This window comes from Bubalus kerabau, chromosome 1 (assembly GCF_029407905.1).
Source record: "Bubalus kerabau isolate K-KA32 ecotype Philippines breed swamp buffalo chromosome 1, PCC_UOA_SB_1v2, whole genome shotgun sequence".
In the NCBI taxonomy this organism is placed as follows: Eukaryota; Metazoa; Chordata; class Mammalia; order Artiodactyla; family Bovidae; genus Bubalus; species Bubalus kerabau.
The window spans coordinates 37,013,262-37,039,911 of record NC_073624.1 but is presented as its reverse complement, the minus strand read 5'-3'; the positions used below and the strand labels follow the sequence as shown (position 1 = coordinate 37,039,911).

General features: G+C 39.0%; 1 protein-coding gene across 5 annotated transcripts in view; it reads left to right on the top strand.

The window, feature by feature from the left end:
• Positions 1–26,650, top strand: part of DNAI7 (dynein axonemal intermediate chain 7) — an 88,294-nt gene that overhangs the window by 38,041 nt on the left and 23,603 nt on the right. For all 5 annotated transcript variants that reach the window (XM_055572178.1, XM_055572168.1, XM_055572191.1 and 2 more), the window contains one exon: positions 2,288–2,597. In XM_055572178.1, the coding sequence (XP_055428153.1) occupies positions 2,288–2,597 (310 nt within the window). The remainder of the gene's footprint in view (positions 1–2,287; positions 2,598–26,650) is intronic.

Genomic DNA, 26,650 nt, shown 5'->3' with positions numbered 1-26,650 from the left:
CCACCAAAAAGTAGAAGTGATAGGTGCTTCCTACGGGACAGTGTGAAGCTTTTAAAAAATTTATTTTGTGTGAACTGTGAAAGTAGCATCAACATATGTACACTATCAGGTGTAAGATGGGTAGCTGGTGAGAAGTTCCTGTGTAGCAACAGGGAGCCCAGTCTGGTGCTCTATGATGACCTAGAGGGATGGGATGGGGGAAGGGGAGAGAGGCTAGGGAGGGAGAATGAAAGTGAAAGTCGCTTAGTTGTGTCTGACTCTTTGTGACCCCATGGAGTATACAGTGCATGGAATTCTCCAGGCCAGAATACTGGAGTGGGTAGCCTTTCCCTTCTCCAGGGGAATCTTCTTTACCCAGGAATCAAACCCAGGCCTCCCGCATTGCAGGCAGATTCTTTACCAGCTGAGCCACAAGGGAAGCGGGTATGTATGCATAATTATGGCTGATTTGTGTTGTTATATGGCAGAAGCCAACACAACATTGTAAAAATTTTAAAATATGTATTTAAATTTTAAAAATAATACTTTCAAAAATAATTTCATATTTATTACTTTTTAGATATTTAAATGATGTTTTCAACAAAGTAATATCATTCTGAGGAATAATAGAGATAATGACAAATGCTGCTTTACTTGAATGTTTCAAAATAATTGAGTTAATATGGCACAGTGAGTTTTAGAGAAAAATTATCAGAATAAAAGTTAGGAGGTCTGGGTTTCTAGTCCCAGCTCTAAAAAGACTAGTCATAACAACAATGGGAAAAATTGGACTTTATTTTTGATATTTAGTAAAAGGAAGGAACAAAATATTTTCCAAGTTCTATTTGCTGCAAAATACTCTGTGGTTTAAATTTTAATTAAATTTTTTATTCATTTATTTTTGGTCACACTGTGCAGCTTGCAGAATCTTATTTCCCCAACCAGGAACTGAACCCACACCCATGGCAGTGAAAGCGTGGCATCCTAACCAGTGGACCGCCCTCTGGCGGAAAATAATCTGTATAATTTTAAAAGAATGAAAGTAAAACAAACAGCTCTGTATTAACTACCCAGGTTTAAAAAGAGAATTAGATGGTATTCTTTTACTAAGATAAGGAACAGTGGTGGCAGAACAACTTTTGTTTTTCTTTGATGGTGATGAAGAGGGGCAGAGGTTGGGATGGTGAGTTCAGCGTGGGACTTGTTGAATTTGAAGTTACCTATGAGACTATGAGACATCAAAGTGTAACTCTCTGAAGGCATTGAGAGAAATGTGAGTTGGAAACATATTTGGAGGCATTATTAGCATTGTTGTTGTCATTTAGTCGCTAAGTTGTATCCAACTCTTTGTGACCCCATGGACTGTAGCCTGCCAGGCTCCCCTGTCCATGGGATTTCCCAGGCAAGATTACTGGAACGAGTTTCCATTTCCTTCTCCAGGGGATCTTCCTGACTCAGGGATCAAACCTGCATGTCCTGTGCTGGCAGACAGATTCTTTACCACTGAGACACCAGGGAAGCCCAAGTTTTGGAGACATGTTTGGGGAAGTCATTAGCTTACAGATCAGTAGTTCTTAACTTTTTAGAAATCAACTCTTATGAACTTTATTACATATGCACACACATATGTAAAGGAGTTTTTTTAACCTTTTATAGTTCATTCAGGGATACTTCTTCCCCTAGGAAACATAGAGCTCATTGAAGTCATAGAAATGATAATATCCAGGGAGAATATGTAGAAGGAGATGAAAGGAGGACTCAGGCTGGAGAGCTGAGTGACATCAGCCTGGGCTTCCCTGGTGGCGCAGAGGTTAAAGCGTCTGCCTGCAGTGTGGGAGACCTGGGTTCGATCCCTGGGTTGGGAAGATCCCCTGGAGAAGGAAATGGCATCCCACTCCAGTATTCTTGCCTGGAGAATCCCACGGACAGAGGAGCTTGGTGGCTACAGTCCACGGGTCGCAAAGAGTCAGACACGACTGAGCGACTTCACTTTCACTTTCACTTTAGGAAGTTCAACTCAGGTCAGTTCAGTTGCTCAGTCATGGTTAGGAAGGAGGCTGTACAAAGGAACCAGAGAAGGAATTCCCAGAGATGGAAGAGAAGAGTATGGAGCCATGGATCCCAAGAGATAGTTTTGAGACACTAACATCAGCAACCTGGTCTAAATGCTTGCAAAGAAAGCAAGTTAAGGGTATCCACACTGCTCAAAACTCTGGTGAAATTAAAGAGGAAATAATGCTTAGGTATAAATTCACAGCAGACATAGAACTTCCTAGAGGCTCATCTTTTTTGTTAAATTAATTTACAGGCACAGAAGTATCAGATTCTCTGAGACACAAACTGGATTTGAAATCCCAAGGATATTAGCAACATCTGACATTGCTCTACGCCTCCTGCACACTCACTACGATCATGTCACACCCCTGAGCCCTGTTCTAACACCATCACAAGAACACATTTCTATAGTAACTGACTTTGTCAAAGAAGAAGTTAAGAGTGTGCAAACAGCAGTCAGCAAAGATCTCCAAGAAGAGAATAAACAACAAGAAAATGAGTCTAACTCAGTTCATGAGGAAGAAACAAAAGCTGAGGGACAAGGTGATGTCGAAGAACAAATGGTAGGACACTTTAAATGTACATTTTTTTCTTCATGTAACGGGTGTTATTAGATTCTCTTGATGCATTCTCAAGATTGTTTTCTAAACAGCTAGAAACTGAAAGCCACTTTCTAACCAATGGCTCCGTTTTGAATGTGTTTTTTTCCCCTTGCCTTCTATATTCATAGTCACTATTTATAGTTGAGCTTGTTGCTTCCACATCCTAAAGTTGAGCACAGAAATTGCTCATTTTTATTTTAGGTTCATTCCCCAAAAGCTTTGAAGCAATTTTATTTGTGGGTATTTATTATATTTCAAATTCACTTAAGGGAACTTGTGATAAATACTTTCACAAACTGAAGGATTAGTTACTTCTTCAGGTTTCGATTTTGTAAGAAAGAATTTAATGAAGTAAAAACTAATTTTTTAAAACCGTTGTACTTCTCTTTTAAAAATGGACATCTTTAGATATAATATGTTAGGTGCTATGTGCTCAGTCACTCATTCATGTCTGACTCTTTGTGGCCCCAGGGACTGTAGCTGGCCAATCTTCTCTGCCATGGATTTCCCAGGCAAGAATACTGGAGTGGGTAGCCATTTCCTAACCAGAGGAACTTCCTGACCCACAGATAGAACCCGAGTCTCCTCTGTCTCCTGCATTGGCTGGTGGATTCTTTACCACTAGTGCCACCTGGAAAGCCCAATAATATGTTATAATAATCGTATTTTGGTAATTGGTTTCTGCTCTCTTCCTTCTGTTTCCAGGAATTTCAAGCCACTTACCTATTATGGTAAAATAAATTGTCTCTTTAGCATTTAATAGAACTTTCTCAGAACTGAGCAGCTTTTTGTTTGGCCATGGACAATTTTATTTTAGGGAGGACCAGGTTTTCCAGTAAGTGCTTAAAATATTGTATTGGTTTATTGGTTTGTTTTCTTTAAACACAGGTGGGGTTAAGTATTAAGTTGAATACAAATTAGAAATTAGAATAAGTATTATTAGGTATTCTAAGAACACATTTAATTGAAAAATGCCATTTGGTTACACCAGAATCAAAAATTGTAATGATTCTACAGAACTGTAAAAGATGGATATAAGACACAATGGTCAGTACAAAGAATAGTATTCAGAGTGTGACTACAATAATGAAAAAATCAAAAAGGCATAAAAGGAGGAGAATCCAGAAACCTGTATATAAATGATAGTTCAGAGAGGTTGGAAATAAGTGATTTGTTCTTCTTTAAAAGTTGTCACTCTTAAATGTTTTTTGAGCAATCTGGTAGCTTTTAAAATTAAAGAAAAAAATCATTTTTCCTCTCAGATAGCATGGTAGCTTTACTAGAGGTCAACAATATTTTCAGTTTTCTTCCCTTTCCTGGACATGTAGGAAGATTATACTCCTTTCCCCCTTAAAATTAGGGGTCACCATGACCATGTGACTTGCTTTAGTTAAGAAGACATGAATGGATGTAACACACTGATTTCTAAGGAGGAATAAATAATGAGTAAATGGGCCCTGGATGTCACATTATTTAAGTATGCCGTAAGAAACAAAATGGAGACCTGTACACTTAAAATAAGATTCTGCAAGATTTGTGATTGAACATTCATGAAAACAACAAATAAAAAGGTATCAAAATTGTTTATATAAAACAGGACCGCCTAGGGTGGGGTGGTAGGGACACTTCTGCTAGTAGTCAGGACCAGCTTCTCAGAAGCAGAGACATTTGAGCTGACTTGTAGGAGCTAATCTTGAGAAGGTCCTGGAGAAGGGTGTTCTAGGCAGAGAGAAGGGAGGAGTCAAAAAAAAAAAAGAAAAGATGTTATCTAAAAATGTTTGGTCTTGATCTGATAAAAATATGAATAACTTCTGCTCCTCAAATTCCTTGATCATATTTTATGAAAAACTCATCAACAGTTTGCCCCAAAATTTCATATTATTAAAGTTGTGAAATAATTTAGAAAAGATACAGTTTGAAATATTACTTGAATTTAGATGGCTTTAGCAGTTCTTCCTATACATGTATGTCTCAGTTGAAGCATCTCATGTAAGTGAGGACTTATTATAGTTCTATGTCTAAAACTGCTTAAAATAGTTTCACATTAAAGATATCAGCACATGAATTCACTGTAATACCAAATAGTGCAGTTTTCTATTTTTCTCAAAATCTGTTGTCTATTAGAGCTCCAAGTTACCAAACTAAGTTTTCCTCCATTAACAGGCCCTTTCCAATGTGTTTAACTACATCTGTTTTTTTCTGTTATTCTTTAATGTTTTATTGAAACTCTTCATGGCAAATAGATGGGGAAACAATGGAAACAGTGGCTAACTTTATTTTTCTGGGCTCCAAAATCACTGCAGATGGTGCTTGCAGCCATGAAATTAAAAGATGCTTACTCCTTGGAAGGAAAGTTATGACCAACCTAGACAGCATATTAAAAAGCAGACATTACTTTGTCAACAAAGGTCCATCTAGTTGAGGCTGTGGTTTTTCCTGTAGTCATGTATGGATGTGAGAGTTGGACTATAAAGAAAGCTGAGTGCTGAAGAATTGATGCTTTTGAACTGTGGTGTTGGAGAAGACTCTTGAGAGTCCCTTGGACTGTAAGGAGATCCAACCAGCCCATCCTAAAGGAGATCAGTCCTGGGTATTCATTGGAAGGACTGATGTTGAAGCTGAAACTCCAATATTTTGGCTGCCTGATGCGAAGAGCTGACTCATTTGAAAAGACCCTGATGCTGGGAAAGATTGAGGGCAGGGGGAGAAGGGGACAACAGAAGATAAGGTGGTTGGATGGCATCACTGACTCAATGGACATGAGTTTGGGTAAACTCCGGGAGTTGGTGATGGACAGGGAGGCCTGGCATACTGCGGTTCATGGGGTTGCAAAGAGTCGGACACGACTGAGCGACTGAACTGAACGTCTTCAATCTATAATGAGACTAAAGGTGTAAAAATGACTAAAGGTATACCAATGCTGTGCTGTGCTGTGCTGTGCTTAGTCGCTCAATCATGTCCAATTCTTTGCAACCCCATGAGAGTGGCCTGCCAGGGTCCTCTGGCCATGGGGATTCTCCAGGCAAGAATACTGGAGTAGGTTGCCGTGACCTCCTCTAGGGCATGTACCAATGCTACTGTTGATAATACCACAGAAGTACATTAAGGAAAAGCATTCTACTCGATGGTAATGCATGTTTTAAAGCATAGTGAATGAAGTTCTTCTCAAATAATTCATCTAGGGAACCAAGAGTAATGATCAGACAATTAGTTTTACCTTATGAAACTTCACCACAGTCTAGAAGCAGGACTGAGAATTGTGTGAGTGGTTGATGGAAGAACCTGGCTGGCAGAACTTTGTGATCAGAGAGTTGGAAAAAGAGAAGATTGCCTAGAAGATGACACTAAGATTACTTTAGTGAGCACCCCTGTTCTGGGGAACCAATCCTCTCATCACACCACACAGGCATGTGTGTAGATAATGCTTATGTCCGTGTGTTCTATCATTCTTCCAAATGCCCCACAGCATTCTGAAAAGTTAATATGGACAATGCTGAAGTGTGTGTGATTTCCACAGAAGCAGGAAAATGCTACAGTCATGCTTAAGTGTACCAAGGCAGGGGGAAAGCCATCTTCTGTGCTGAAGGAAGATTTTGGAGGGGAGTTAAGAGGGGCAGCAGTAATCTGCATAAAGTGAAAAATCCCCCAGGTCAGAGCCATTTTCTCTGCTCAGCTGGCTAGGGAAGGAAAGAGAGCAGGTGGAAACAATCATAAGCTGGGCCTCCTGCTGCTGCTGCTGCTAAGTTACTTCAGTCGTGTCCGACTCTGTGTGACCCCATAGACGGCAGCCCACCAGGCTCCCCTGTCCCTGGGATTCTCCAGGCAAGAACACTGGAGTGGGTTGCCATTTCCTTCTCCTATGCATGAAAGTGAAAAGTGAAAGTGAAGTCGCTCAGTTGTGTCTGACTCTTCGCGACCCCATGGACTGGAGCCTACCAGACTCCTCCATCCATGGGATTTTCTAGGCAAAAGTACTGGAGTGAGGTGCCATTGCCTTCTCCAGCTGGGCTCCATTTGCCACTAATTCTGAATAGAACACATTTGTTGAGCACTTTTTGTAAGTGTGAGTCACCTCCAAGGGGCAAAAAATCACTGGATTTATAAAGAAAATCAGCAGCTCAAAAGAAGGGGATAAAGATAATTTGATGGAATTTATGGGAGTGAGTAAAATAAATGGTGGAAAGAAGTAGGAGATCCAATATCTATGTAAAATAATTTATAGAACTTGAGAAGGGAACAGTTGAGTTTAATAGTGGTCTCAGAGACAGCTAGCTAAGATATGCACGATACTGGATGCTTGGGGCTGGTGCACTGGGACGACCCAGAGGGATGGTATGGGGAGGGAGGAGGGAGGAGGGTTCAGGATGGGGAACACATGTATACCTGTGGCGGATTCATTTTGATATTTGGCAAAACTAATACAATATTGTAAAGTTTAAAAATAAAATTAAATTAAAAAAAATAAGATATGAAATAAAATATATTTCCAATCATACTTCCCTCTACAGACTAAAAAAAAAAATTAACAGATCAAAGGTTTAAATATAAAAACAAACTAATCAAAACTCATAAAGTAATAAAAAGTACTTGAAGAGAATGTAGGGAAGTTATTTTATCATATTTACTAAAAAGAACTGTGGTGTTGGAGAAGACTCTTGAGAGCCCCTTGGACTGCAAGGAGATCAAATCAATCAATCCTAAAGGAAATCAGTACTGAATATTCATTGGAAAGACTGATACTGAAGATGAAGGTCTGATACTTTGCTCACCTGATGTGAAGAGCTGACTCATTTGAGAAGACCCTGATGCTGGGAAAGATTGAAGGCAGGAAGGAAAGGGGATGACAGAGGATGAGATGGTTGGATGGCATCATCAACCCAATGGACATGAGTTCAAGCAAGCTCCAGGAGATAGTGACGGACAGGGAAGCCTGGCATGCTGTAGTCCATGGGGTCTCAAAGAGTTGGACATGACAGAGCAACTGAACAAAAACAAAAAAGATCTTTAAAAAAAAAATTGTCATTATTGTTTTTTGGTTGCACTGGGTCTTCATTGCTATGCATAGGATTTCTCTACTTGCAGTGAACGGGAGCTGTTCTTCGTTGTGGTGGGTGGGCTTCTCACTGTGGTGGCTTCTCTAGTTGTGGAACTTGGGCTCTAGGCCGTGCTCAACAGTTGTGGCACACGGACTTTGTTACTCAGCTACACGTGAAATCTTCCCAGACCAGAAATCGAACCAGGGTCCTCTGCATTGGTAGATGATTTTTCACCACTGGACCACCATGCAAGTCCTAAGATCTTTCTTCCTTATTAGTGCATCAAAACCAAAACCTTGCAAGAAAAGGAGATTATGGGTTCGAACATTTGTGTCAAGTAAACCTCACTATAAACAATGCTGAAAGACAATGGACTGGGAAACATATTTAAACATATCAAACAAATGGTTATTATCCTAATATAAAGAACTTGTACAAATTGGTAAGACAAGTTCCTAATTTAAATTAGGCAAAAGACTTGAGCAGATCAACAAGAGAAATGCAACTGGTCAATAAAGACATGAAAAGATAACCAAATAAGTAAACAAATTAGAACTGATGTTATATCACTTCATATCAAACTGAGTGTAAGAGGTTGCAGCCATTTTCACATACTGTTATTAAAAGTGAAAATTTGTACAATCTTCCGGGAAATTTGGTACTATGTAAATGTACCTTTTAGTGATTTTTCATTTTAGTGATTTATTATTATGATATCATAAGACAACTAAATAAAAATGTTACAATGTTCACTGGCTTTTTTATATTAGAAATTACAGTCCACAGATTAATTTTAAAATATTCAGTCAAGTAGAAGCCATTCAAAATGATACAGATTTTATATACTTTAATTTTAAAAGCTCTTGAAATGTACTTGACATATGACATTATATTGGTTTCAGGTATACAGCACAAAGATTTGATATTTCTATGTACTGTGAAATAATCTCCATAAGTCTAGTTAGCATTCACCCCCATACATAGCTACAATTCTTTCCTTGTGCTGAGAACTTTTAAGATCTCTCTTACAAACTTTCAAATATATGATAAAATATAATTAAGTATAGTCACCATGTTGTATATTTCAAGTCAAGAATTTATTTCTCTGTAACTGGAGGTTCATACCTTTGGCCACCTTCACCCATTTGTCCACCTCAACCCCGAACCTCTGGCAACCACCAATCTGTTCTCTGTATTTAAATTTTCTTTCTTTATATTCCACAAAAAAAAGTGAGATCATATGGTATTTGTCTTTCTCTGTCTGACTTATTTCACTTAACATAAGGCCCTTGAGGTCCCCCTTGTTGTCTCCAGTGGCAAGGTCTCCTCATTTTTTATGGCTGAATATTATTCCCTTGTCACTATCTATCACGTTTTCTTTATCCATTCATCCACGGATGAACTGTTACCTTGCATCCGTGTCTTGGCTGTTGTAAATAGTGCTTCGATGTACATAGAGGTGCATAACCTCTTTTTGAGTTAGTACTTTTGTTTTCTTCAGATAAATGCCCTAAAATAGAATTGCTGGATCTTATGGTAGTTACTTGCTACCATATGATTCAGCAGAAACTATTAATTTATTTAATTGGAGGGGCAACCCTGGCCCTAATAAGTATTATTCCTAACACAGCCTTCATTGCATTTGTTATTCTCTTTCTACTCACTGTCCTTGAATTTGCAGTAGCTGTTTTGGCTTCCCCGATGGCTCAGCAGGTAAAGAATCCACCTGCAATGCAGGAGACACAGGTGACGAGGCTTCGATCCCTGGGTCAAGAATATCCCCTGGAGGGGGAAAAGGCGGCTCACTCTGGTATTCTTGCCCAAAAAACCCCATGGACCGAAGATCCTGGTGGGCCACATTCTGAAAGGTCACAAAGAGTCAAACGTGACTGAGCACACACAGCACAGCACAATTATTCAAGCTTATGTCGGCCCCTGCTTATAAGCTTCTGCTTACACAATGACGTAACCCATCGGACCTATGCATTCCAAGTGATAAACCCCAGCCCCCAGCCTTTTACAAGAGCTCTCTTAGCCCCTCTTGAACTATCTGGTCTAGTCATACGCTTCTGTTTAGACTCAACATTCTTTTTATACTTGGACTTATTAACCAACATTTTAGCAATGTATTAGTGACAAAGAGACATCATCCAGAAAAGCTTTCTTGTATTTATCGCTTTCTAACTTCCCCAGCTAAACACATGGAAAAATCAAGTCCTTACAAATGCAGGTGTGACGTTTTAGGATCAGCATGCCTACAGTTTTCCCTTAAAATTTTTCATAGTGACCATTATGTTTCTTCTCTGTATGACCTAGAAATTCTGCCCCTACCCTAAGCATCCCAAACAAATAATCTAATAGCAATACTCATAGGACTAATCCTAATTTCACCACTAGCAGTAAATTTAGCCTACAGGTGGACTCAAAAGGGGTTAGAGTGGACCAAATATGGTAATTAGTTTAAAGCAAGTTTTTATTTTTTCACTCATTAAATTATGATTAAATTCATAATTATCAAGTTCCTGTAGTCTACATAAATATTACTCTAGTATTTACAGTTTCTCCTGGGGGCTTCCCCGATGGCTCAGATGGTAAAAAATCTGCCTGCCAAGCAGGAGACATGAATTTGATTCCTGGGTCAGAAAGATACCCTAGAGAAGGGAATGGCAACCCATTCCAGTATTCTTGCATGGGAAATCCTATGGACAGAGGAGCCTGGTGGGCTACAGGTGGGTCACAAAGAGTAGGACACGACTGAAGCAACTAACATTGGGGGGTCTTAATATACCAATCCTGTGTAATACCCTCCCTACTATTTCTGGAGGGAATAATGTCATTATTTATTATGGCAACCCTAATAATTCTGAACACCCATTTAACTCTAGCTAGCATAATACCCATTATCTTACCAGTTTTTATAGCCTGCAAAGCTGCACTAGGATTATCCCTGCTAATAATGGTATCAAACACCTATTACATTGGTTACATACAAAGTCTCAACCTACAATTTTAAAATTCATGATTACACCTATTAATACCACTAATATGAAAAAATAATATCATTTGAATTAATACTACCACTTTCAGTTTTTAGTTTTATTAGCTTAGTCCTTCTTAACCAATTTAATGACAACAGCCTTAAGTTTTCATTAATCTTCTCTGACTCTCTAGCAGTACCTTTACTAATTCTAACAATGTAACTCTTACCACTCATACCCATAGCCAAGCAATTCCACCTACCCAAAGAATCACTAGCTCAAAGCACTACCCCTACATATCACTACATTATTTATGTTACAGATATTTCTAATTATCACTTTCACTGGTATGGAGTTGATTCTTTGCTATTCTGTTTTATTTTCTATTTTCTATTGGTTCTATTCTATTCTTATTCAAAACAACATTAGTTCCAACAGTAATTACTATTTCTATCCTGGTGGTTCAGATGGCAAAGAAACCTCCTGCAGTGCAGAGATCTGGGTTCAATCCCTGGGTTGGGAAGATCCCCTAAAGGAGGGCATGGCAACCCACTCCAGTATTCTTGTCTGGAGAATCCCCATGAACAGAGGAGCCTGGTGGGCTGCAGTCCATGGGGTCACAAAGAGTCAGACATGACTGAGCTACTAAGCACACTGAGGAAACTAAATAAAACAGCACAATGCAAGAATTTACTGTTTTTAAACACCTTAGTAGGATCTCTTCCACTTCTAGTGTATATCCAAAATATTATAGGTTCACTAAACTTTTTAATATAAGTTAAATAAGCAGGGTGACAATATACAGCCTTGATGTACTCCTTTTTCTATTTGGAACCAGTCTGTTGTTCCATGTCCAGTTCTAACTGTTGCTTCCTGACCTGCATACAAATTTCTCAAGAGGCAGATCTGGTGGTCTGGTATTCCCATCTCTTTCAGAATTGTCCACGGTTTCTTGTGATCCACACAGTCAAAGGCTTTGGCATAGTCAATAAAGCAGAAATAGGTGCTTTTCTGGAACTCTCTTGCTTTTTCCATGATCCAGCAGATGTTGGCAATTTGATCTCTGGTTCCTCTGCCTTTTCCAAAACCAGCTTGAACATCAGAAGTTCACGGTTCACATATTGCTGAAGCCTGGCTTGGAGAATTTTGAGCATTACTTTACTAGCGTGTGAGATGAGTGCAATTGTGCGGTAGTTTGAGCATTCTTTGGCATTGCCTTTCTTTGGGATTGGAATGAAAACTGACCTTTTCCAATCCTGTGGCCACTGCTGAGTTTTCCAAATTTGCTGGCATATTGAGTGCAGCACTTTCACACCATCATCTTTCAGGATTTGAAATAGCTCAACCAGAATTCCATCACCTCCACTAGCTTTGTTCGTAGTGATGCTTTCTAAGGCCCACTTGACTTCACATTCCAGGATGGCTGGCTCTAGGTCAGTGATCACACCATCGTGATTATCTGGGTCCTGAAGCTCTTTTTTGTACAGTTCTTCTGTGTATTCTTGCCATCTCTTCTTAATATCTTCTGCTTCTGTTAGGTCCATACCATTTCTGTCCTTTATCGAGCCCGTCTTTTGCACGAAATGTTCCCTTGGTATCTCTAATTTTCTTGAAGAGATCTCTAGTTTTTCCCATTCTGTTGTTTTCCTCTATTTCTTTGCATTGATTGCTGAAGAAGGCTTTCTTATCTCTTCTTGCTATTCTTTGGAACTCTGCATTCAGATGTTTATATCTTTCCTTTTCTCCTTTGCTTTTTGCTTCTCTTCTTTTCACAGCTATTTGTAAGGCCTCCCCAGACAGCCATTTTGCTTTTTTGCATTTCTTTTCCATGGGGATGGTCTTGATCCCTGTGTCCTGTACAATGTCACGAACCTCATTCCATAGTTCATCAGGCACTCTATCTATCAGATCTAGGCCCTTAAATCTATTTCTCACTTCCACTGTATAATTATAAAGGATTTGATTTAGGTCATACCTGAATGGTCTAGTGGTTTTCCCTACACTGGAAGAAACACAAGCTGGAATCAAGATTGCTGGGAGAAATATCAATAACCTCAGATATGCAGATGACACCACCCTTATGGCAGAAAGTTGAAGAGGAACTAAGAAGGCTCTTGATGAAGGTGAAAGTGGAGAGTGAAAAAGTTGGCTTAAAGCTCAACATTCAGAAAATGAAGATCATGGCATCTGGTCCCATCACTTCATGGGAAATAGATGGGGAAACAGTGGAAACAGTATCAGACTTTATTTTTTTGGGCTCCAAAAATCACTGCAGATGGTGATTGCAACCATGAAATTAAAAGACGCTTACTCCTTGGAAGGAAAGTTATGACCAACCTAGATAGCATATTGAAAAGCAGAGACATTACTTTGCCAACAAAGGTCCGTCTAGTCAAGGCTATGGTTTTTCCTCTGGTCATGTATGGATGTGAGAGTTGGACTGTGAAGAAGGCTGAGTGCCGAAGAATTGATGCTTTTGAACTGTGGTATTGGAGAAGACTCTTGAGAGTCCCTTGGACTGCAAGGAGATCCAACCAATCCATTCTGAAGGAGATCAGCCCTGGGATGTCTTTGGAAGGAATGATGCTAAAGCTGAAACTCCAGTACTTTGGCCACCTCATGCGGAGAGTTGACTCATTGGAAAAGACTCTGATGCTGGGAGGGATTGGGGGCAGGAGGAGAAGGGAAAGACAGAGGATGAGATGGCTGGATGGCATCACTGACTCGGGATGTGAGTCTGAGTGAACTCTGGGAGTTGGTGATGGACAGGGAGGCCTGGCGTGCTGCGATTCATGGGGTCACAAAGAGTCGGACACGACTGAGCGACTGAACTGAACTGAACTGAACTGAAACTTTTTAATAATGCAGTATTGAGCCTAAACAATATCTAACTCTTGATCCAGTATTTTCATCTGATCAGCATGCATAATAGCTTTTACAGTAAAAATGCCCCTCTACAGGTTACACTTTGTGACTGCCAAAGGGGCTTGTAGAATTCTCATTGGCGGATTTGTAGTTCTTATAGCTGTACTGCTCAAACTGGCTGGCTAGGGTATACCAAGAAGCACAACAATCCTAAACACAGTAAACTGTATCCATTGGGTTCATTCCTTATATTATCCTTATGAGGAATAAATATAACCAGCTCAATCTGTTTGCACCAAACAGACTTAAAAAAATCACTCATCAGATACTCCTCCATTATATATGGTGCTTTTCATTTTAGCTCTCCTCTTTCAAACACCTTAACGTTTTGTAGGGGCTTTCCTGATGGCTCAGACGGTGAAGAATCTGCTTGTAGTGCAGGAGACCTGGGTTTGATTGCTGGGTTGGAAAGATTCCCTGGAGAAGGAAATGGCAACCCACTCCAGCATTCTTGCCTGGGAAATCCCATGGACAGGAGCCTGGCAGGTTACAATCTGTGTGATTCTAAGAGTCAAATGCAAGTTAGTGACTAAGGCACACACTCACCACCACCTAAAAACTGCCCATGGCCTCACATCATTTATACTATTTTGCCTAGCAAAATATTTGACATCTTTTCACGTGCTTGTGAACCATTTGTATATCTCATCTGGAGAAGGGTCTATGCAGGCCCTTTGTCCATTTAAAAAATTAGTTTCTTTGTCTTTTTGTTGATGAGTTGTAAAAGTTCTTGACATAGTCTGAATAACAGACTCTCATCAAATGTATAATGTGCAAATATTTTCTTCCGTTCTGTGGGCTGTCTTTCTACTTTCTGGATAATGTCTTTGAGGCATGAAAGTTTTTAATTTTGAGGAAATCTAATTTATCTATTTTTTCTTTCATTTGTTTGTGCCCTGTTGTGAAATCATAGAAACCATTGCTAAATCCAAGGTCATGAGGATTTATCACCACTTTTTCTTCTTGAATTTATACAGTCATTCCATGGAGGAATGGTTCCAGGACTGCTCTGTGGATACCAAAATTCTCAGATGGTCAAGTTCCTTATATAAATTAGCTTAATATTTGCATATATCTTACACACATAATCCCTTATACTTTAAATCATCTCTTGATTACTTGCAATACCTAATACAATATACATGCTATGTAAATAGTTGTCAGCAAGGCAAATTCAAGTTTTTTGTTATGGAGCCTTCTAGAATTATTTTTTGGAATATTTTTGATCCACAATGGGTTGAATTTGTGGATACAGAACCCACAAATATGGAGAACTGACTAAGCTTTGTATCTATTTTGAGTTAATTTTTGTATGTGGTATGAGAGTTCAGTTTCATCCCTGTGTGCATAGATGGTTGTTGCCTAGCACCATCTGTTGATAAAATCATTCTTTCCCCGATTTATTATTTTCCACCCTTATAAAAAATCAGTGACTATATATGGATGTGTTGACTGGACAACAACAAAAAATTTTTTTAGTTCTGCATTCAATTCCATTGATCTATACCTCTGTGCCAATATCACAATGTTTTGTTTACTGTCACTTTGTACTAAGATGTGAAATTGGGAAGAGTGACCCTCCAACTTTGACTTCCAAGATTGTTTTTGCTCTTTGGAGTCCCTTGAAATTTCATATGAATGTTAGGATAAACTTGTGTTTTTCTCCCCAGAAGCCTTTGGGAATTTTAATAGGAATCACATTGAATCTGTAGATCACATTACATAACATCACCATCTTAACAATATTAATTCTTTCCATCACTATGGGATGTCTTCACATCATTTAGGTTTTTTTTTTTTTCATTTCTTTCAGACATGATTTGTGATTTTCAGTGTAGAAGTCTTGCACCTTGATTGATTAAATCTTTTCCTAAGTATTTTACTGGTGTTTACATTATTTAAAGTGGAATTGTCTTAAATTCCTTTTGAGAATATTTATTGCTAGTATATACAAATAGTTTTTTGTGTATTGATATTTTATCCTATAACTTTGCTGAATTAGTTGACCAGCTCAAGTAATTTTTTGTTGATTCTTTGGGAACTTATATATATAAGATACTGTCACTGTCTGTGAATAGATATGGCTTTACCTTCTCCTTTCGTATGTGGATGCCTTTTATGTCTCTCTTCATTGCCCTGGGTAGAACTTTCAGTACAATACTGTAACAATGGTAAAAGTCAGCATCTTAATCTTGTACTGAATTCAGAGGTAAACCTTTCAGTCCTCAGCATTGAGCATGATGTTTGCTATGTATTTTTTCTAATGTTTTGTATCATATTGAATGAAATCTCCTTTTCTTCCTACTTTTGTTAGTGCTTATATGATGAAATAACACTAGTATTTGTTTAAAGCTTTTTCCGTATCAAGTTATATGATCATGCAATAATTGTCTTGTATTACATTGCTTGGATTTCATTTAATAATTTATTACATTGCTTGGCTGAGTATACTAACAACCTGGAGTTTCTGGTATTGAGACACTTGCTTATGATGCGCAATCTTTTCAATATGCTGTTGGTTTCATATTGCTATTATTTTGTGAAGGATTCTTACATCTTTGTTTAGAAGGAATGTTAATACATAGTTTTCTTTCTGTGATGTCTTTGTATGATTTGATTAGATTGGGGTTGGTGATTTAGAGGACTAAGATTAGGGCTGAAGAGTGGTGTGGGAACTGACCTGGGGCTAGGTTAAGGTTAGAGTTTATGATTATGGCACATGGCTTATCATTTTTGGTTTATATTTTAGTTGTGGTTATAGTTAATTGTTATGGTTGATGGCTTATGGGTATGGTTTCTGGTTATAATGTTTCTGGTTATAAACTATGGTTTATGGCTCTGATTTCAGTTTCTTGTTACAATGTATGTACTATGGTTTTTGTTTCAATTTCTGGTTATGATTAGGTTTATGATTATGGTTTATAACTATAGATATATGATTATATGATATATGATTTTATGGCTTTATAGGTAAGGGTACAGGTATGAGCTAGGGTTTAGGAGATAGGGTTAGGAGTGAGGTTTAGGGTTTTTCTTTGTAAATCTACCTAAAGCTTTGTCAATTTTGCTTATCTTTGCAAAAAAAAAAAAGGACCTTGGTTTTATTGATCTTTTCATTGTCCTTTTAGACTCTTTTATTTATTTCTGCTCCTATCTTTGTTATTTCTTTCTATTAATTTTGAGCTTCATTTTTTTTCTAATTTCTTAAGGTTTAATGTTAGTTGTTTATCTGAGATCTTTTTGTTTCTTGATGTAGGCCTTTAGTGCTGTGAAATTCTGTCTTAAAACTGCTTTCACCTTATCCCATAAGTTTTAGTGTATTGTATTTCCATTTTCATTTGTCTCAAGATATTTTTTTTAATTTCTTTTTTGACTCATTGGTTGTTCAGTAGCATGTTGTTTAATCTACACATATTTGTGAATTTTCTAGTTTTTTTCCTTGTAATTGATTTCTAGTTTCCTGCCATTGTCGTCAGAGATGCTTGATATGAGCTCAGTCTTCATAAACTTATTAAGATTTATTCTGTGATGTAACAAATGATCTATCCTGGAAAATGTTCCTGTATACTTAAGAACATGTATTCTGATGCTTTTGGGTGAGATATTCTGTTTATGTCTGTTAAGTCTGTCTTGTCTAATGTGTTGTTTAAGGCCAATGTTTCCTTATTGGTTTCTGTCTGGATGATCTATCCATTGATAAAATTAGGATATGAAAATCTCTTACTATTAATATTACTGTATTGCTTTCTATTTCTCCCTTTATCTCTAATTTGAGATATATATAGATGTATATTTCTCTTATGTTGGGGTTTGTAAATATCTACAAATGTTATATTCTATTAGATTGACTCCTTTATCATTATGTAATGACCTTTGTCTTTTATTACACTCTTCATCTTAAAACCTATGCTTGCTGATAAAAGTATAGCTGCCCAGCTTTCTTTTGGTTTCTATTAACATAAAATATCTCTTTTCATCCTTTCACTTTCAATCAATGTGTGTCTTTATATGTAAAGTGAATTTCTTATAGGAAGCACATTGCTGGGTCTTGTGTTTTTATCCATTCAGCCACTCTACATCTTGTGATGACTGGAAAATTTATCCTATAAATTTTCCTATAATAAATATATATAAATATCCTATAAATTATCCTATAAATTAAGATAGTTATTAATAAGTATATACTTATTGCCATCATGGTAATTGTTTTCTGGTTATTTTGTAATTCCTCTGTTCCTTTCTTCTTCTCTTTCTTTGCAATTTGATGGTTTTCTATACTGGTATGCTTAGATTCTTTTATCTTTATCTTTTGTGTATTTACAGTAGATTTTTGCTTTATGGTTACCATGAGACTTACATAAAGCAACTTTTATTTAAAGCAATGTATTTTAAATTGGTAACAACTTAAATTTGAATGCATTCTGAAGTTCTACTATTTTTACTCCCCACTGCTACATTTTATGTTTTGGATGTCATAATTTACATATTTTTATCTTGTGTATCTCTAAATTATTACAGTTATGTTTATTTTACTACTTTGTCTTTTAACATTCATACTAGCTTTATAAATGATTAACCCACCATTTTTATAGTATTCTGAATTTTACTATATATTTTTCTTTACCAATGAGATTTATATTTCCATGTTTTCCTGTTGCTAACTAACGCCCTTTCATTTCACCTTAAAGAAATACCTTTAACATTTCTTGTAAGGCTGATCTAGTGGCAGTGAACTTTTTTTGGTTTTTGCTTGTCTGGAAGACTCTTCATCTGTTCTTCACTTCTGAATGAAAATGTTTCTGGGTAGAGTATTCTTACTTTTTTTTTTTCTTTTGTTAATAGCTCTTTGAACATGTTATTCCACTCTCTTCTGGCCTACAGATTTTCTGCTGGAAAATATGCTTATAGTCTTACGGAAGCTCCTTTGTAAGAGTCGGACATGACTGAGCGACTTCACTTTCAGTTTTTCACCTTTTGTATGTAATAAGTTGTTTTATCCTGCTGCTTTTAAGATTCTTCCCTGTCTTTAACTTTTGGTGCTTTAATTATAATATATCTTGGTGTGAGCTTCTTTGAATTTATCTTTTCTTGGAACTCTCTGGGCTGGTTCTGGATGTCTGTTTCGTCCCCCAGGTTGGGAAGTTTTCATCCATTACGTCTTCAAATAAGTTTTCTGGCCCTTCTCTCTCTCCTGTCCATCTGGGACCCCTATAATGCAAATGTTGCTCTGCTTGATGTTGGTCCATAAGTCTCTCAAGCTATCTTTACTTTTTCTCATTCTTTTTTCTTTTTGCTTGGGTGAGTTCTACTGCCTTGCCTGTGGGTTCTCTGATCCTTTTCTCCTGCTTTATCTAGTATGCTGTTGAATCTCTCTATTGTATTTTTTCAGTTCAGTGATTGTATTCTTCAGCTCCATGGCTTCTGTTTGGTACTTTCTTATATTTTATCTTTGTTAGAATTCTCAGTATGTTCCTTTATTCTTCTCCTAGGCTCAGTGAGCATCTCTATGACCTTTCATCTGGGTCTTTAATTGGGTAAATCATTAAAGTCTTTTTCTGAGGTTTTATATTTTTCTTTTGTTTGGAATATATTCCTCTGTTTCTTCACTTTCCTTGACTCTCCATATTGGTTAGATAAAACAGCCGTCTTTCCCAGTGTTGAAGGCGAAACCTTGTGTAGAGATGAAATTTATCCTTCAACACTGTTTGGTTTTCTCTCAATTCTTTGTGATTGTACAAGCACCTACTTGATTTTTAGTGACTCCCAGTAGTTGAGGGTGTGCCAAGAGCTGTCCGTGTCCCAAAAGGAAGGAGCTCAGTCAGCACCTAGGTCCAGGCTGAAGCCAGGCCTTCAATCAACAACTTTTTTCCTTTGTTTTTGGCTGAGCTTCATGGCTTGCAGCATCTCAGTACCCTGACTGGGGATTGAATCCATGCCCTCAGTAGTGAAAGTACAGAGTCCTAACTACTGGACCAACAGGGAATTCCCAAGCAACAACTTTAAAAATATACAAATATGCATGTATTTGTCCTCCCTCAGGAGTAGACTGAGAGATGTTCTTTTGGAATTTTCTACTCCCTCTGAGCTGAACCTTGAGGTCATAATTAAAAACTACTTCTTTCCTTGCTACCATCCTGTTGAACTAATGAATACATGCTCTGCTGGCCACCAGAACCAAGCACTCAAAGGCCACTCCCTGAGTAGCAGCCATAAAAACCAGGGTGGTGGTGGTGTTGTTATTTAGTAGCTAAGTCACGTCCGATTCTTTGTGACCCCTTGTGTAGCCCACTAGGCTCCTCTGTCCATGGGGTTTTCCAGGCAAGAATACTGAAGTAGGTTACCATTTTCTTCTCCAGGGGATCTTCCCGACCCAGGAATTGAACATGTATCTCTTGTTTGGCAGGTTGATTCTTTACCACTGAGTCACCTGCATACCAGATGTAAAAACTGGGACACCAGATACATGAACAAGCTTCCCCTGAGAAATACTGGTACTCAAAACTGATTGTGCCTGCCTTCCAAAGTCTCTGCTGCTGCTGCTGCTGCTGCTAAGTCATGTCAGTCGTGTCCGACTCTGTGCGACCCCATAGACGGCAGCCCACCAGGCTCCTCCGTCCCTGGGATTCTCCAGGCAAGAACACTGGAGTGGGTTTCCATTTCCTTCTCTAGGGAGGATTATAGTGGGCTATAATAGTGGGCTATATAGCGTGTTCAGTTGGAAGCCTGCCCCTTAAGCCATAAACCGTCATAGCTGATACACCATTAGGACTGTTTCACACTGAGCTTCTGGGCCTGTCCTCTCTACTGTGCCCTATGGGTGGTAGTCTACCAGTTAAGAACTCTTTTTTTTTGTTTGTTTCAATCTAGTGGGACCTGTGCATGTAAGCCCCACCAGCCACCAGAGCCAGGTGATCTAGGGTTAGCCCCTGGGTGATTCAAGCTCCTTTGGGGGAGATACCTGGCAGTCTTTGAGCAAACTAAAAGGAAAGCACAAAGATATGGTGCCCCCGGCACCATATTTTGGAAGTGTTTTGGAAGTGTAATTCATAAGTTCCCTAGGCGTGTGTTATAGTACATGCCTGCCCCTCAGGCCTACACTTTAAAATAATCAAATAAGCCTCTCCCACAGAAAATCAGGTTGCTTTTCAGCTGGCCCCCTTTGCTCTGGGCCCTGGGGCAGGTGAGTCTGTGCAGGGGGCTCTTTAATAACTGCTTCTCAGTTCGCGTAGCCTCAAGGTCCTGGTGGAAAAAAGTCCTTTTGGCTTTCAAAGCTAGATATTTGAGGGGCTAGTTTCTCAGGTGCGGATGTTAAAAGCTGAGGCCTGATGTGGTATTCAAACTCTCTGTTCCCCCTCTTACTCGTGAGTTCCCTCCTGATTGTGGATTGCTGCACAGGGGTGGGTAATGGTGAGATTGTGTCCCAGCCTCAGCTACCCACTTCAGTATGGACGTTTTCCCACTTGCACAATATGTAGGAGTTACTCAGTTAGCTTTTGGGTGTTTTTTTTTTTTTTTAAAGAGAAAATTTTTCCATGTGCAGCTGCAGATTCAGTGTGTCTGTGGGAGGAGATGGCTTCCGGATCCTCCTACGTTGCCACCTTGGACTAGAACCTATAACTTTTATATGGAAAAATACCTAAGATGCTTTGTTAAGATTTTTTTTAAAGAATGAAACTATATTTGCAATGTCCTGTGCTGTGCTTAGTCACTCAGTCGTGTCCAACACTTTGTAACCCCATGGACTATAGCCCACCAGGCTCCTCTGTCCACAGAGATTCTCCAGGTAAGAATGCTGGAGTGGGTTGCCATGCCCTCCTCCAGGGGATCTCCCTAACCCAGGGATTGAACCCAGGTCTCCCGCAACCACAGGTGGATTCTTTACTGTCTGAACCAGGGAAAAAATACTTATTTGTGAAATCATAGAACAAAATCTGACAGCCTACTTAACTAAACAGTGGCTGTCTTGGGGTCAGGAGGAGAGGGAGTATGAGAAAATTGGGATGGTACGTATGTGCTTAGTCACTCAGTTACATCTGACTCTTTTCGGCTCCATGAACTGTAGACTGTCATGCTCCTCTATCCGAGGAATTTTCCAGGCCAGAATACTGAAATGGATCGCCACTTCCTCCTCCAGGGGATCTTCCTGACCCAGGGATTGAAACCATGTCTCTTGCATCTCCTGTGCTGGCAGGCAGATTCTTTACCACTGCATCACCTGGGAAGCCCCAGGATGGTATTACTATCAGTTATTTTTTATTCTCTTTATACTTATGTATTGTTTGACTTTTCAATAAATAAGTACTGAACACACATTCCTTTCCTAATAAAAAATGAAGCAATATATTGGGTTGGCCAAAAAGTTCATTTGGATTTTTCAGTAACGTCATATGGAAAAACCCAAACAAACTTTTTTTGCCAACCCAATATTTCCTTTTCTGTTTTTGGTTTTAGAAATGGAAAGTTCATGATAAGCCTCTGTTCATGAGACTCCACTTGCTAATCTGTCCTTGTGAAATTCCTTTGCTCCCATCAACCTCATCCACTTTGCCTAACATCTACTTGTCTTTTAAGATTTACATGTGTTGATAAAAATTCGGTTAATGATCGAGTTAAGAAAAAAAAAGAATTTTATTTGAGCCAATTTGATCACTATAACCTGGGAGACAGACTCTCAGAAGCTCTGAGAACTGTTCCACTTGTTAGAAGTCAAGGCATAGTCACCTACATTTTTGAGGCAAAGGATCGTACATCAAAATGATACACTGACATTTTACATAAAGTTCACCAAAGTTACGTAATCTGGGTAAGTATGAACAAAGTGAGCAGTAAATCACCATGACCCCTTACATAGTTGGGAAAGAATGCTAACCTTCAAGAACTTGCCTTACCGATCTCAGACAAAAGGGTAAAAACACTTATTTTTGTGGTAAGCTTTCCCATGTTTCAGGAGGTCTGGCTAATGCATAATGCATATGCCCATCGTACAGTAGGGAGGGCCAGTGCAGGCAGGGAACATGTTATGCTTACATTTTCTTGTCCAGCTTTAAAATATAAATTTCATTCCATCACCTGCAATCTTAACCTCCACAAAGTTCTCCCCTTATTGTGAGGCTAAATTAGACGTCTTTCTACTATGCTCCTATCCTTCAGTTTGATGATTAGAATTGTTAACTTAAACACTAAGTTATGATCTTAAGGATAAGAATATCTTGATACACTTCACATTTACAGTAAGCACAGGTCCTGGTATGTGATAGGAATCAATAATATATTATTTTTTAAGATTTTCTTCAGTTCAGTTGCTCAGTCGTGTCTGACTCTTTGCGACCCATGGACCGCAGCATGCCAGGCCTCGCTATCCATCACCAACTTTGGGAGTTTACCCAAACTCATGTTCATTGAGTCAGTGATGCCATCCAACCATCTCATCCTCTGTTGTCCCCTTCTCCTCTCGCCTTCAATCATTCCCAGCATCGGGGTCTTTTACAGTGAGTCAGTTCTTTGCATCAGGTGGCCAAAGTATTGGAGTTTCAGCATCAACATCAGTCCTTCCAATGACCACTCAGAACTCACCTCCTTTAGAATGGACTAGTTGGATCTCCTTGCAGTCCAAGGGACTCTCAAGAGTCTTCTCCAACACCACAGTTCAAAAGCATCAATTCTTTGGTGCTCAGCTTTCTTTATAGTCCAACTCTCACATCCATACATGACTACTGGAAAAACCACAGCCTTGACTAGACGGTCCTTTGTTGACAAAGTAATGTCTCTGCTTTTTAATATGTTGTCTAGGTTGGTCATTGTTTTTCTTCCAAGGAACAAGGGTCTTTTAATTTCATGGCTGCAATCACCATCTGCAGTGATTTTGGAGCCCAAAAAAATTAAGTCAGCCACTGTTTCCCCATCTATTTGCCATGAAGTGATGGGACTGGATGCCATGATCTTAGTTTTCTGAATGTTGAGCTTTAAGCCAACTTTTTCACTCTCCTCTTTCACTTTTATCAAGAGGCTCTTTAGTTCTTCTTCACTTTCTGCCATAAGGGTGATGTCATCTGCATATCTGAGGTTATTGATATTTCTCTTGGCAATATTGATTCCAGCTTGTGCTTCTTCCAGCCCAGCGTTTCTCATGATGTACTCTGCATATAAGTTAAATAAGCAGGGTGATAATATACAGCCTTGAAATACTCCTTTTCCTATTTGGAACCAGTCTGTTGTTCCATGTCCAGTTCTAACTGTTGCTTTCTGACCTGCATATAGGTTTCTCAAGAGGCAGGTCAGGTGGTCTGGTATTCCCATCTCTTTCAGAATTTTCCACAGTTTATTGTGATCCACACAGTCAAAGGCTTTGGCATAGTCACTAAAGCAGAAATAGATGTTTTTCTGGAACTCTTGCTTTTTCAATGATCCAGCAGATGTTGGCAATTTGATTTCTGGTTCCTCTGCCTTTTCTAAAACCAGCTTAAACATCTGGATTTCACGGTTCACATATTGCTGAATCTTGGCTTGGAGAATTTTGAGCATTACTTTACTAGCATGTGAGATGAGTGCAATTGTAATGTGGACCAGTTTTAAAGTCTTTATTGAATTTGTTACAATATTGCTTCTATTTTTTATGTTTTGCTTTTTGACCTCGAATCATGTGGGGACTTAGCTGTCCGGCCAGGGTCAAACTTGCACCCCCTGCATTGTGAGGCAAAGTCTCAACCACTGGACTGCCAGTTGTTGTTCAATCACTATATTGTGCCTGGTCTTTGCAACCCTATGGACTGCAGCATGCCAGGTTTCCCTGTCCTTCACTACTTCCCAGAGTTTGCTCAAATTCATGAGCTATGCTGTGCAGGGCCACCCAAGATAGAGAGCTCTGACAAAATGAGGTCCACTGGAGAAGTGAATGACAAACCACTTCAGTGTTCTTGCCTTGAGAAGCCCATGAACAATATGAGAAGGACCACCAGGGAAGTTCCTAAATGTTGTTGAATGGATGAAGGAATAAGGGAATGAATGGATGGTTAAGTGATTAAAAGTAGGCCCTAACTTGATTTGTTGTGAACAACTTGTGTAAGAACACTTGCCATATGAAAGAAGTCAGCCGGAACCCACCTTAAGATTGTTCTGTGTTTTGGAGGCACTTAATTAAGACTCCATTACAGTTGGCTGTGCTGGAACCATTTGTGCTACTTTAGGGAATCTACAAGCTTGTCACCAGGAGTTCTTGGGACCCTCTCCTCCACAATTGTGACCCCTGGAGTGATCTGGTATATGTACATGTGGTGACAGGAAAGTTTCACTTCCAACCTCACAGCAGCCTCAGAAGAAATGTGCTTCTTGCAGTCCAGCTGGAACTCAGAATGTGAAGCAATATTTATGGATGATGGTGAGGTTCATATTCCTTTATACTCACAGCAACATAGAAACTATCCTAACCCTAAATTCACTCATAACACTATTTTCTTGGTGTGGCAAAATATATTATAAAATTTAAAAGCTGGCATATAAATTCACGAGACTTCAACTTGTTTGTGTATGTGTAGACTCTGATGCTGGGAGGGACTGGGGGCAGGAGGAGAAGGGGACGACAGAGGATGAGATGGCTGGGTGGCATCACTGACTCGATGGACGTGAATCTCAGTGAACTCCGGGAGTTGGTGATGGACAGGGAGGCCTGGCGTGCTGCGATTCATGGGGTCACAGAGAGTCGGACACGACTGAGCGACTGATCTGATCTGACATGTGTTTGTATGAATGTATGTAAATTAGGGACTACCTGTATGGCAGAAAGTGAAGAGGAACTAAAAAGCCTCTTGATGAAAGTGAAAGAGGAGAGTAAAAAGTTGGCTTAAAGCTCAACATTCAGAAAACTAAGATCATGGCATCTAGTCCCATCGCTTCATGGGAAATAGATGGGGAAACAGTGGAAACAATGTCATACTTTATTTCTGGGGGCTCCAAAATCACTGCAGATGGTGATTGCAGCCATGAAATTAAAAGATGCTTACTCCTTGGAAGGAAAGTTATGACCAACCTAGACAGCATAGTAAAAAGCAGAGACATTACTTTGCCAACAAAGGTCCGTCTAGTCAAGGCTATGGTTTTTCCTGTGGTCATGTATGGATGTGAGAGTTGGACTGTGAAGAAAGCTGAGCACCGAAGAATTGATGCTTTAGAACTGTGGTGTTGGAGAAGACTCTTGAGAGTCCCTTAGACTGCAAGGAGATCCAGCCAGTCCATTCTAAAGGAGATGAGTCCTGGGTGTTCATTGGAAGGACTGATGCTAAAGCTGAAACTCCAATACTTTGGCCACCTCATGCGAAGAGTTGATTAATTGGAAAAGACAATGATGCTGGGAGGGATTGGGGGCAGGAGGAAAAGGGGACGACAGAGGATGAGATGGCTGGATGGCATCACTGACTTGATGGACATGAGTTTGAGTGAACTCCGGGAGTTGGTGATGGACAGGGAGGCCTGGCATACTGCGATTCATGGGGTCGCAAAGAGTCAGACATGACTGAGTGACTGAACTGTACTGAACTGTAAGATCAGTAGGCAGACTTACTGTGTTTGGCTTGAGAGGGAGATTTCTCTGTTTTTAAAGTTTTTTCTTTAGGATAAGTTGCCTATTTTTATAATTTTAGCTTGGCATATTTTAATGTATGACTAACTTTCTTTTTAATAAAGGAATGCTAATAAGTAAATTCTATATCATTTTAACAAATTTGGAGGCTGATTGCAAGGCAAATTTTAGTATAGTAACATAGGAATTTATGGCCCCAAATAACTGAATTATGCTTGATACATGATATGATTATAAATACCAAGTATTTAGTACTTTGTTAATTTAAAAATTAAATCTCTTAGATTTAAAAGATGGTCCAAATTATGTCTTCCTTTTTCATGGGTCTATTAAGAATTATGCCACTAGAGGGCTCTGAATACCACATTTCAGTTCATTTACATACGTAGTAATACTAATACTATAATATTGTCAGTATTGGCTAATGCTGTCTTCCCAATGAACATATCTTAGAAAAATTTTAGAATAGCCCAATTTAAGTGTAGCATAATATGAGAAATATTG